Source organism: Pelodiscus sinensis, chromosome 18, assembly GCF_052426305.1.
Source record: "Pelodiscus sinensis isolate ZL-2025 chromosome 18, ASM5242630v1, whole genome shotgun sequence".
NCBI lineage: Eukaryota > Metazoa > Chordata > Testudines > Trionychidae > Pelodiscus > Pelodiscus sinensis.
The window spans coordinates 7,008,193-7,021,074 of NC_143069.1; the positions used below are offsets into that span (position 1 = coordinate 7,008,193).

General features: G+C 51.4%; 1 protein-coding gene across 1 annotated transcript in view; it reads left to right on the forward strand.

Annotated features, from left to right (window-relative positions):
- The first annotated feature begins 9,218 nt into the window (after nucleotides 1-9,218).
- Nucleotides 9,219-12,882, forward strand: part of LOC149523186 (maestro heat-like repeat-containing protein family member 7) — a 52,565-nt gene continuing 48,901 nt past the window's right edge. Inside the window, exons 1-2 of the mRNA XM_089769967.1 lie at nucleotides 9,219-9,317; nucleotides 11,576-11,693. Coding sequence (XP_089626093.1) covers nucleotides 11,687-11,693 — 7 coding nt within the window. The 5' untranslated portion in view covers nucleotides 9,219-9,317; nucleotides 11,576-11,686. The remainder of the gene's footprint in view (nucleotides 9,318-11,575; nucleotides 11,694-12,882) is intronic.

Sequence of the window (12,882 nt, forward strand, 5' to 3'; positions counted from 1 at the left end):
GTAGATGAGGCTGATTGGCAGAGGGAAATGAAGCTGCGATTTAAATAATCGGGGCTTCATTTAAATTTAAATGGCTGCCGCGCTCTGCCGACCAGCTGATGATCAGCTGTTTGTCGGCAGATCGGGGCAGTCTGGACGCTTCCCCGTCGACGTGAAAGCCCTTTGTCGACCTCCCCGGTAAACCTCATCCCACGAGGCATCAGGGGGAGGTCGACAAAGGGCTTTCATGTCGACGGGAGCGTGCACACTGCCCCGATCTGCCGACAAACAGCTGATCATCAGCTGGTCGGCAGAGCGCGGCAGCCATTTAAATTTAAATGAAGCCGCGATTATTTAAATCGCGGCTTCATTTCCCTCTGCCGATCAGCCTCATCTACATGGCTCCATCGATGGAGCCATGTAGTTTAGACACACCCCTAGAGGCCTCGACAGCTGGAGCCATGAAGGCAGCTGGCTCCCAGCTTAGGATGTAGAGCTCCCTTGTTCTTATCTCTGGCTGTAAGAGGTCCAATTGCCACACGAAGGGACAGTGAACCACACACACTAGGCGTGTGGATTACACTGCCAGCTGAGAGGAGCACGTGGGGGAGGGCGAAGGGAAAAGCCCTGCAGCAGACAGGACAGAGCGTCCCCAGAGACGAACCGGCAGAGGCATATCCTCAGACATACAAGAACACATGGCTGCTGCTTTGGGGAACTCAAAAATTTGGTGCCCAAATTTTCCGGTGCCCTATGCAGCTACATATTTCCCATGGGCCTAGGGACAGCCCTGACTACGGGCCCCAGAGCTGGGAGAAAACTGTCCCACATAACTGGTGCATAACTGGAGGGAAAGGAGCGAGAACTAGTGGGGGTAGGATGTTGAGGGGAACAGGCGGTGTGGGATGGGGGCTTTCGGGGAAGGCACAGTGTGGGTTTGAGGCCTCAGGAGTAGGGGGGCACATGAGGGGGAATGGGCAGAATGAGGATGAGGGGGAAAGGGTGATGTAGGGGGCAAGGCCACAGTCCGGGTTCTGCTAGTTCCCCCACTTTCTGCTGCTCCTGACTCTTGGTTTGCACAAAAAATTTCTTCTTGGAACAACTCGGTTCCTTGCAGCTCTTTCCTCCAACCCCGAAGCCATTGGCTGGCTCTCCCCGGGTTCATCCTTTACACTCTGAAGTGACTTGGTCAGTTTTAAGACTGGGAGACCCGTAGCTGTCTGTTATGCACTCCAGAGAGAAGAAAGGCAAAAACATAAATACTCTTGCTGGAGGCCTGCAGCGTAATACCCCTTATCCAGAATAACACACAAGAACCCTGAGGCTATGTCTACACTGCTAGCTTTTGCCTGCAGAGAGCATGCTAGGGTGTGTCTAGACTACATGCCTCCGTCGACGGAGGCATGTAGATTAGACAGATCGGCAGAGGGAAACGAAGCCGCGATTAAAATAATCGCGGCTTCATTTAAATTTAAATGGCTGCCCCGCTCTGCCGATCAGCTGTTTGTCGGCAGATCGGGGCAGTCTGGACGTTCCCCTTTCGACAGAAAACCCTTTTGTCGACCGCCCCGTTATGCCTCGTGGGATGAGGTTTACCGGGACGGTCGACAAAAGGGTTTTCTGTCGACAGGGGAACGTCCAGACTGCCCCGATCTGCCGACAAACAGCTGATCGGCAGAGCAGGGCAGCCATTTAAATTTAAATGAAGCCGCGATTATTTTAATCGCGGCTTCATTTCCCTCTGCCGATCTGTCTAATCTACATGCCTCCGTCGACGGAGGCATGTAGTCTAGACACACCCCTAATGAAGCACAAGAAGTTGCTAACGAGTGCTTCATTAGCATACTTTCTGCCTGCAAAGGCCCGCAGTGTAGATATAGCCTTAGGTCGAGAGGCCCAACTCCACCCCCGTCAGGCTGACTGCATGCTTCCCTCCAGCCTACAAGCAGGGTCAGGAAACCTTCCCTCTTCGTTTCAACACACCCCTCCAGTGGTCCCTGCATTGCTAGCTTTTGCCTGCAGAGAGCATGCTATTTCCCCTGCCGTGCCAACTTGCTCAGCGGTGCCCTTAGCAGAATCCAAGCACACGGCAGTGGGGTGTGCCGGGTACCATACCTGGCCCCACAGCCGGCCGGCCCGCCTTGTTTGCTAGAATCTGAGCAAGCCCAGACAGGTTCCTCTCGGGAGCTATAGCGGACCCTTCCTAAAAACGTGTTTGGCGACATGTTCAGTAGATGCACGGCACTAACGGGTGCTCCCACTTCTCTTCCAGATGGACACAATCGGCTTGAAGGAGGAAAACGTCCCGCTGTACAAACAGAGGCTCAGGGACCATAATCTCAACGGGCGCGCGCTGGTCTACAGTGACAACACTGAAATCAAAGAGGCCCTGCACATGAGTCTTGGCGAATGGACCCTCTTTAGCATCCATTTCCTTGGAGTGTTTCCCCCGGCGAATTTGGCCTCTTCTGTGGTGTCCCCCGTCCCGTTCCACATCAGGCCAGAGGCTCTGAAGAACATGGTTGCCTTAAGAGAGACTGTGGCGAGAGGGAGCAAGCTCTCTCTGAACAGCTCCAGGGAAGATCTTTGGGAAAAGAGATAACTCTGAATCCTGAACACAGAGGTGAAAGTGCCCTGGTGCGCAGCTCCAGCAAGAACTGCAAAGACCTGGGCTGCAATAGGACAGTACCTGTGAGAAACTGTAAAGTTACTTTCACGGCTGCCTGTACAAAACCAGAAGCAAGATCAGGGCTTTCGCCCACAATGTACCTCCCTGCGTCTCCAGTGACATCGCACGGATGAATCATAGAATCCTAGAGTTGGAAAAGACCTCAGGAGTCATCAAGTCCAGCCCTCTGCCCAAGGCAGGACCAATCCCAACTCAATCATCCCAGCCAGGGCTTTGTCAAACGGAGACTTAAACACCTCTAGGGATGGAGATTCCACCACCTCCCTAGGGAACCCAGCCCAGTGCTTCCCCACCCTCCTAGGGAAATAGTTTTTCTTAATATCCAACCTAGACCTCCCCCGCTGTAACCTGAGACCACTGTTCCGTGTTCTGCCATCCCTCACTACTGAGAACAGCCTCTCTCCATCCTCTTTGGAACCTCCCTTCAGGAAGTTGAAGGCTGCTATCAAATCCCCCCTCACTCTTTGCTTCTGCAGGCTAAACAAACCCAAATCCCCCAGTTTCTCCTCATAGGTCATGTGCTCCATACCCCGAATCATTTTGGTCAAGCTCCCCTGGACCCCCTCCAATGCGTCCCCATCCTTCCTGTAGTTGGGGGCCCAGAACTGGACACAATACTCCAGATGTGGCCTCACCAGAGCCGAATAAAGGGGAATAATCACTTCTCTGGATCTGCAGGCAATGCTCCTCCTAATGCCCCCTAATATGCCATTAGCCTTCTTGGCTACAAGGCCACCCTGTTGACTCATCTCCGGCTTCTCATCCACTGTAATCCCCAGGTCCTTTTCTGCTGAACTGCTGCTTAGCCAGTCGGTCCCCAGCCTGTAACAATGCTTGAAGCAATCAGATGACAAGAGAAGAATTAAGGATCCGGGGGGGTGAGGAGGGGGGGACTGTACTGGGTCTGAGGGATTTGGGGCACGTTCATGTCAACGGGGCTGGTGACAGACGTTGTCGGGCCCTGGGTAATGTATGGGAGGGGGTCGGCTCAAGACCCCCTCAAAGGGGCAAGGCTCTAGACCCCCTCAAAGGGGCAAAGCTAAAGGTAGGAGGGGCAAGGCGAGGGCCATTCAGGCCTTAGCGCCACCCACCTTGCACCAGACAGAGCTCTAGGATTGATTTCATTTGCCCGGGTCTCTGGCAGTGGCGGCTGCCATAATAGTCGATACAGTGACCCAGAGGCCTGGACCCTTTTAAATCATCAGCTCCCGAGACAACTGCCCCCTTTGCCTCTCCCCCTCCCCATCCGTGGCCCCTGTCTGTGGGGCTTCAGACCCTGGTGGTCAAAGTATTTTGGTCTGGTTAGTACAGCAGGGGACAGGGAGTTGGGACATACGGGTCCTATTCCTAGCGCTGCCACTGGCTTGCTGTGTTTTTGAACAAGCTGCTCCTCCTTTTTGGGACTCAGTTGCCTCTGTAGTAAGTTGCGGGTTGGTAACATAAAATCAGCATGCCCGAATAAAGGCCGGTAACATAAAAACAGCAACAGGCCTGAAATCTAGGAAGCAAGACTTTTGCTCAGTGGAACCGCAGGCAGGAAAGAGAAATAGTATAAGCCAGATCAAGCATAAAGGTCCAGGCACAGGTACCAAGCACATTTATAGAATCCTATAAATGGAAGAGACCTCAGGAGTCAACAAAAAATCCTCATTAAAAAAAAATTGTTTGGTGTTCCTCGGTCTTAAAAAGTTTAAGAAACACTCGTCTAGACAGTACTGGGTCCTGCCATGAGGGCAGGGGACTGGACTCGACCTCTCGAGGTCCCTTCCTGCCAGCTACATGTGGCAATGAAACGGTAACTCGAACTAAGTCCTTAGTTCGAATTAACTGTTACATCTCATTCTATAGCTGCGCGGCTAGTGGAATTTCAAAATGGCGACCGGACGGGAACATGCAAATAAAGCCTGGGCTATTTAAATCCCGGGCTTCATTTACAACTCCGGTTGCCTGCTTTGCCTACCTAGCTCAAATTAACGAGCTAATGTAGACATACCCTTATTGACTAATTGAGTAGTCGATGGAAATTCCACCAACTACTGGATTAGCTGATTAAGCGCAATTTAACATCCCTCGGTTGAGCTACCACATATGTTTTAGAAAGACATCCAATCTTTATGGCTTGTGTGTAGTTCAACGCATTAAATTCCAAGCAGGTTGCTGAAGTTTCTTTTTTTCATCATGATTGGCAATTTGACCAGCCTTATACAGTAATGGATCTTTACCATTCCTCTGATTTCTTTTGTTCCCGATATATTTAAACATTTCCTAATTATCCTTTATGTTACTGGTTATAGATTTTTTCCCCCAATTTTAGCTTCTCCTATCAACTGTTTGCTTTTTCATAACTCGCATCCTCCCTTTTTTCCCATTTGCTTTATATTTTTTTCTTGTGGTGTTTATGACAAAAACTAAAACATAGGACATAAACTTTGAGTCCTATTTATAGTACTTTAGGTTGGTTTAATGGAAAAATGGGTTGATACAGAGTAAATTGGAGTTCAAAATAACCCTTTCTCGGGCAATTTTTCTCTCGAAAGCCTCACCTTTTTCAGCCTCCTTCCACTAACTTCTGATTTTAAATGTCTGGATTGTTAGACATGTGCTCAGGAAACCTTACCTGTCACTAAACATAGATTTTGTTTGTGTTAATTATAGATATGAATGGAGCTAGTTAATCCCTGTTGTAAGATTCCAGTGGAGCCAAAGAAAGTAAACAAGTAACTACTTTGGGTCAATCTTTCTACTTGACAGTCCCTAGGAATCTACCGTTTCAACATTTCCTGGGAACAGAAACACAAGTTAGAACAGTGATAGAAATGTAGCCGTGTTAGTCTGGTGTAGCTGAAACGAAATACAGGACTATGTAGCACTTTAAAGACTAACAAGATGGTTTATTAGATGATGAGCTTTCGTGGGCCAGACCCACTTCCTCAGATCAAATAGTGGATCTGAGGAAGTGGGTCTGGCCCACGAAAGCTCATCATCTAATAAATCATCTTGTTAGTCTTTAAAGCGCTACACAGTCCTGTATTTTGTTACAAGTTAAAACACTCATTAATTTTGGCTTCATTCAGCTTTCCCTTCGAACAAATTAAAAACATAGTTGATAAGTGGCAAAGTTGGTGCATGGGAGTGAAGGACACGTTAGCTCATTATGCCTACACAGGGGGATGTCACACTGGTCTGACCAGTTCCAAGGACAGTTGGGCTGCCGTAGAAAGGGATGCAGAGCTGCTCTTCAGGAGCTCCATGGATTAGACCTATACTGCTGTTGAAGGAATTGGGGCTCTCAAATAAAAGAAGTCCCTTGCCTTAGAATCATAGAATCCCAGGGCTGGAAGAGACCTCAGGAGTCATCGAGTGCAGCCCCCTGCCCAAAAGCAGGACCAATCCCAACTCAATCATCCCAACCAGGTCTGTGTCAAACCAGGACTTAAAAACCTCTAGGGATGGAGATTCCACCATCTCCCTAGTTAGCCCATTCCAGTGCTTCCCCATTCTCTTAGGGAAAGAGTTTTTCCTAATATCCAACCTACACCTCCCCCACTGCACCTTGAGACCATCACTCCTCGTTCTGCCATCGTCACCACTGTGAACAGCCTCTCTCCATCCTCTTTGGAACCTCCCTTCAGATAGTTAAAGGCTGCTATCAAATCCCCCGTCATTCTTCTGCAGACTAAACAAGCCCAACTCCCTCAGCCTCTCCTAAGTCATGTGCTCCAGCCTCCTAATAATTTTTGTTGCCCTCCACTGGACCCTCTCCAATGCGTCCACATCCTTCCTGTAGTGGGGGGCCCAGAACTGGACACAATACTCCAGACGTGGCCTCACCACATCCCAATAAAGGGGAATAATCACTTCCCTAGATCTGCTGGCAATGTTCCTCCTAATGCACCCTAATATGCCATTAGCCTTCTTGGCTACAAGGGCACACTGTTGACTCATATCCAGCTTCTCATCCACTGTAACCCCCAGGTCCTTTTCTGCAGAACTGCTACTTAGCCAGTCGGTCCCAGCCTATAACAATTCTTGGGATTCTTCCATTCAAGTGCAGGACTCTGCACTTGTCCTTGTTGAACCTCATCAGATTTCTTTTGGCCCAATCCTCCAATATGTCTTGGACACTCTGCACCATATACCCTACCGTCCAATGTATCTACCTTTCCCCCTAGCTTAGTGACATAGGCAAACTTGCTGAGGGTGCAATCCATCCCCTCATCCAGTCATTAATAAAGATGTTGAACAAAACCGACCGTAGAACCGGTCTTTGAGGTACTCTGCTTGAAACTGACCGCCAGTCCAACATCGAGCTGTTGATCACTACCCATTGAGCCCAACAGTCTAGCCCAATTTCTATCCATCTTACAGTCCATTAATCCAATCCATACTTCCTTAACTTGCTGGCAAGAATAAGTCCAGGTATATCACATCCACTGAATTCCCCATGTCCACAGAGCCAGTTACCTCGTCATAGAAAGCAATCAGGTTCGTCAAGCATGACTTGCCCTTGGTGAATCCATGCTGACTGCTCCTGATCCCTTTCCTTATTCTAAGTGCTTCAAAATGGATTCCTTGAGGATCCCCTCCATGATTTTTCCGGGGAGTGAGGTAAGGCTGACCGGTCTGTAGTTCTGTGGATTGTCCTAAGGAACATCTTGGTACCATTTACCTCCCACAAATAAAGTACATACCGACCTATGTTCAGGACCAGGTCAAAGTTGACAGCATAACAGATAGTAAGTTGACAGTATGAAGACTAGGAAGTAAGCCCCCTTCTGCAAGGTAAGGGACGGTAACCAGGTAACAGGGGGTAGCAACCTGATACATCAGGAATGTATAAAAGTTCACCTCAAATGGTGTTCACCAGCTGACTGTGTGGGGGCACTGGATGGTGCTCAGTGGGTGTTAGGACATTGCCACGGCTTCCATAAAGTGTAGCGGCGCAGCGCTGAGTCTGTTCGCTGGCAACTATTATTGCATGTTGTTACGCAAAAAATCTGCTTGGGCGATTTCGAATCTTATCTGGTTTGTGGTCTCTGGGGACTCTGGGCACGGAGACCACATCCAGCGATAGTGACTCGGCTCTGCAACTTTAGCGAAGAGCCAGGTGGCTTGTACCTCATGCAGTAGAGAAGGCTCCAGACTTACAAACCAGGTAACAGAACTTTTGCGTTCTCCTCCAGCAGCAGGCGCTCCGACACAGCTGGACTGAGTACAACACCTGCAAATAACCCAGTTAGTTAATGCAAGCATAAAGAGAGGCAGCCTGGCCAGATGCAACCATTCATTAACTTCCAGGCCAGAGAGGGCCATTGTGATCTTCAGTCTAGCCTGGCATCCTATGAGGTGCACACAGGCCCTTCTCTTCCACTTGTTTAAACAGAGGCACCCTGGGGCACCTTAAAGACTAACACGTGTATTTGGGCATCCGCTTCCAGGGGTAAAAAACACTTGCACCTGCTTTTCCTCCGCTACAGCTGATGCCCAAATAAATCTTCAAGGTGCCACAGGACTCCTTGTTAGTACTGACTATTGGGGTTGCCCCTCTAAGGCTATGTCTACACTGCAGGCTTTTTGCACAAGAACAGCTGTTCTTGCGCAAAAACTTGCAGAGTGTCTACACTGCGTGCGTGTTTTTGCACAAGTATTACAGTACAGCATCAGCAAACAGGGCTTCTTCCGGAAGAGTTATTCCTCTCCCCACGAGGAATAAGCCCTCTTGCACAAGAGCTCTTCCAGAAGGCGGCAGTGTAGACAGGCAACATGAATTTCTTGCGCAAAAAACCCCTACGGCTAAAATGGCCATCAGAGCTTTCTTGTGCAAGAGAGTGTCGACACTGCCATGGATGCTCTTGTGCAAAAGCACATCTCTTCTGCAAAAGCACATGGCAGTGTGGACGCGCTCGTATGGAAGACCTTTTGCACAAGAACTCTTCTGCAAAACAGTTCTTGTGCAAGAAGCCTGCAGTGTAGACAGAGCCCACGAGTTTCAGAGGGGTAGCTGAGTGAGTCTGTAACAGGAAAAACTTAAAACACAACATATAGTCACCTTAAAGATTAACAAACCGTGTCAATGGGATCATGAGCTTTCCTGGGCATAGCCCACTTCTTCAGACGACTGGAGTGTTGTATGTCCAGAACCAAAATGAACAGGGGAGGAAAAAATGGGAGGGGCGAAAAAAGGAGGCAGGGGGTATGTAAATATCACAGGGAAAACCCAGCTGGTATGTAACAGGCACCACTGATAAGAGTTGTTGGGAATTTCCCAGGAACCGATCGGGGTTTCTTAGGAACAAGTTTAAAAAGGGGTGAGAATCGGGGTGAACTGGGTGGATGCCTGGGTGAGGGTTGGGTCGAACAACGCAGGGAGGGAAAAGCAGGAGCGTGGGGCGTGAGGGCAGGTGAGCGCTGCGGTGAAAGCCACGTGCGCAGGCCGGGCCGGGCCCCTCTCTCCTCCAGCTGACTTGCAACTTCCACTGCCGGCCCACGTGGCCCTCGAAGGGCGGAGCTTCCCCTTTCCTGCGCCCGCCCCTGGGGCCCTCCAGCCAATGGGAAGCGAGGGCTAATGTTGCTGGTGTTTCAACATTCGGAGCCGGCTGGCACAGCTGCTGCCGCGGGCCCGGGAGCTGCGAGCAGGCAGGAGGCGGAGGTGAGGGGCGGGGGGCGGTGACTCCTGGCCCCCCAGCGCAGGGGGGTCCAGGTCCGGGTCCGTCCGGGGTTACCAGGCCGCGCACTCCCCTCGCTCTTGGAGGCGACGCTGGTGCCAGTGTCTGCTTCAATGCGACCCTACAATAACAAGCCCCAATCGGCCGAGTCGCTGCTTGTTTCACCTCGTGTCCCCCTGCGCTGCAGAAATCCCGCCTCTGCTGGGCCAGCCCCGAGACACGGGGTTGCCCCTGGATTGTAAGCAAGCTGCCCCCTTCTCCCCCATGCTCTCCATTCCCTGAGTATCAGTCCTGCCCCCGCAGCCTGCACAAATCTTCATCCTTTAGGACCAAATAGGAAGGGGAGGGGGCGAGGGATTATTTTCTTTATTCCCACCCCCACAGCGGAAGGAGCTGTTCTCTGTGTCTGTGTTTACAAACCAAGGAACGTGTTTCTCCCTGGTTTGGGTTGGGGTTTTTTTTTTGCCTGTTTCTTGACAAGATTGATTGAAATGTTGGTCTGACTAGAGCAGTCCCCAAGTTTAGCGCCCTGCCCTGAAGCAGGACGAAGTCAACCAAGACCTACGGGTTTGTCTAACCCTGTCTAATTCTTTCTTCCCACCCATGCTTCCCCAGAAGGGATCAGACAGGCTGTACACAGCGGGTGTTTAAGTCTAAGCTTGACAAAGCCCTGGCCGGGTTGATTTAGTTGGGATTGGTCCTGCCTAGAGCAGGGGGCTGGATTTGATGACCTTCTGAGGTCTCTTCCAGCTCTATGATTCTATGATTCCCTCCCCTTTCCTTCGCCATCATTAATATCCTTTTGCAGTGAGTTCCAGAGGTTGATTATACACTTCAAAATACGGCCGTTTTAACTAGAGCTGGAAGGAAGTTTTCAGAGGGGGTGTTTTTCCATTGGAAAACACTGATTTTAGTGACCTTTTGTTTGGAAGAGGAAAACTCCACCATTTCAGAACATTAAAATGTAGTTTTCCATTCCTGAAATGACTCTTCGTTTGGTCTCTTTAAAGTTTATCTTCCGTAATCCACCGTAATACATTTAAAAATAGTTAAAATCTAAACAAAATGTGAATTTATTTGCAGAACTGTGTGAGATCAGAAAAAAAAGTCAAAATCCTGGAATTTCTAGTCCCAGTTCAACCCTACTTTTAGCCACCTTGGTGCCAGGGATGTAAAATCTCATTTAATTAGCTAAAACCAGTTAAACAATATGTTGAACCAGTTAACCGATTAAATGGGACACGTAGAACGTGTTAAAGATGGACTTGGAGCAGCCCCAACACCTACCCCCGTGGCACACTGCTGTGACTGCTGAGCAACCCTACCCGTGGTGTGCCAGAGTGCCCTCTGCCTATGGCTGGTGGAGGGCTGCTCCAGCCCCCTCTGGTTAACCATAACCGGCTTACTGGTTAACCATTCACTTCCGAACTTGGTGTCCCCACTGCTAACATTAGGACAGTGGTCCCCAACACGGTGCCCGCATTTGTATGCACCCGCCAATTGCTCAGGGCTGGCCTGGCCCCAGGCACGTGGCGCATGTGCGGTGCCGGAGCTGGCCCCGGGCGCATGGTGCACAGTGAGCGCCGGCCCCGGGGGCGCCGCAGATTGGCTGCCGCGCTTTGGCCACGTAGTGCATGGGGGGAGCGCAGGCCCCGGGCGCGTGGCGCTTGCAGGGTGCGCCGGCCCCGGGCGCGCGGTGCTTGGGGGGAGATCGCCGGTCCCGGGCGCGCGGCGCTTGGCGGGGGGCCCGGCCCTGGGCGTGCGGTGCTTGTGGGGGGGGGGGCGGCCATGGGAATGTGGCTATGGGGGGGCCCCGCCCGGCAATGTGGCTATGGGGGGGTCCCCGCCCCCAGGTGCACAATGGGGGTCCCCGCGCCAGGGCGCCCTGCGGGCAAACGGCCACACCCCTTGGCGCCGGGAAACCTCAAATGGTTGGGGACCACTGCATTAGGAGAAGCCGTTGGCTGCCTGCCCCGCCCTGCCCCATTCCTTCTTTTACATTCCCCTGCTCCCATGGGGGTCACGCTGCCCCCCTTTGAGAGCTGATGCTGAAAAGTGCTGGGAAAGCTCGGGGCGATTATCTGCCTGACCCCGGTGAATAGGAGCTGGCAAAGGCCCTGAAGTGTGACAGACCCTGGAGCTGTGACCGGCCCTTTCACCCAGCAGGATGTGCCGAATGCCCCAGAGGACCAAGGGATGGTGGGCGTGGCACTTCAAGCACACCTTGATTTTCTTCTGTCAGGGCTGGGGCATCGGACCGTCCAGGCTGGGTTCCTGTGATTTCCCGCGCGTGCTGGGCGGATGGTTTCCTGTCCAGTGCAGATTGCTGCTGGTGCGGGACCTCTGCATATAAATGCTGGGTAAGTCCTGGTGGGTTTTTAATGGGCAGTGTCATGTGGTTTGGTAACTCAGGGTGCCCCTGTATAAAACTATGGTACGCCCACATCTTGAATACTGTGTACAGCTGTGGTCTCCTCACCTCAAAAAAGATATTTTGGCCTTGGAAAGGGTTCAGAAAAGGGCAACTAACATGATTAGGGGTTTGGAACGAGTCCCATATGAGGAGAGGTTAAAGCGATGGGACTTTTCAGTTTAGAAAAGAGGAGACTGAGGGGGGATATGATAGAGGTCTATAAAACCATGAGTGGTGTGGAAAGGGTGAATAAAGAAAAGTGATTTATTAGTTCCCATAATAGAAGAACTAGAGGACACCAAATGAAGTTAATGGGTAGCAGGTTTAAAACTAATAAAAGAAAGTTCTTCTTCACACAGGGTGTAGTCAACCTGTGGAACTCCTTGCCAGAGGAGACTGTGAAGGCTAGGACTATAACAGGATTTAAAGAGAAGCTAGATAATTTCACGGAGGTTAGGTCCATAAAAGGCCATTAGCCAGGAGATAGAAATAGTGTCCCTGGCCTCTGTTTGTGGAAGGCTGGAGAAGGATGGCAGGAGACAAATCGCTTGATCATTGTCTTTGGTCAACCCTCTTTGGGGCACCTGGTGCTGGCCACTGTCAGCAGACAGGCTACCCAGTACTGCCGTTCTTATGTTAGGGTTCTTGGGTGGGGCACAGGGCAGAGCCCATCGGTTCAGAGCTGCTAAGAGCAGAGTTATTTGCACTTACGTCCCAGCCAGACTCCCTCGTATCCCCTAACACAGGGCTGGGGGGATCCTTTTTTGGGTCGGGGGCCACAGAGAAATCCATCGGGCCTTGTAGGAGTTGGGCGGCAGGAGTGGAGCTTAGTGCCTACGGGGCCAAGGGAAACAGAGAGGGCACCTTGTCCACAGGGCCGGGGTGCCATTTTCCCTAGGGCCTCCGGGGGGGCGGAGGGGGGGGAGTGTGTCTATGGTCTAGGAGCCAGGGCCCACCAAAGATGAATCCGACCCAGGCTCTGGTACATCTCTGCAGCGCTGCCGGCCGGTTCCCCCACCTCTTGGTCCTCAACCCAACTAGACCCGCTTCCCGACGGCTGGTTGCCCCCCGGCCAGCCCCGCTCCCTCCAGCCCCCTCCCAGCCAGCCCTGCTTCCCGGCGGCCGGTTCCCCCCCA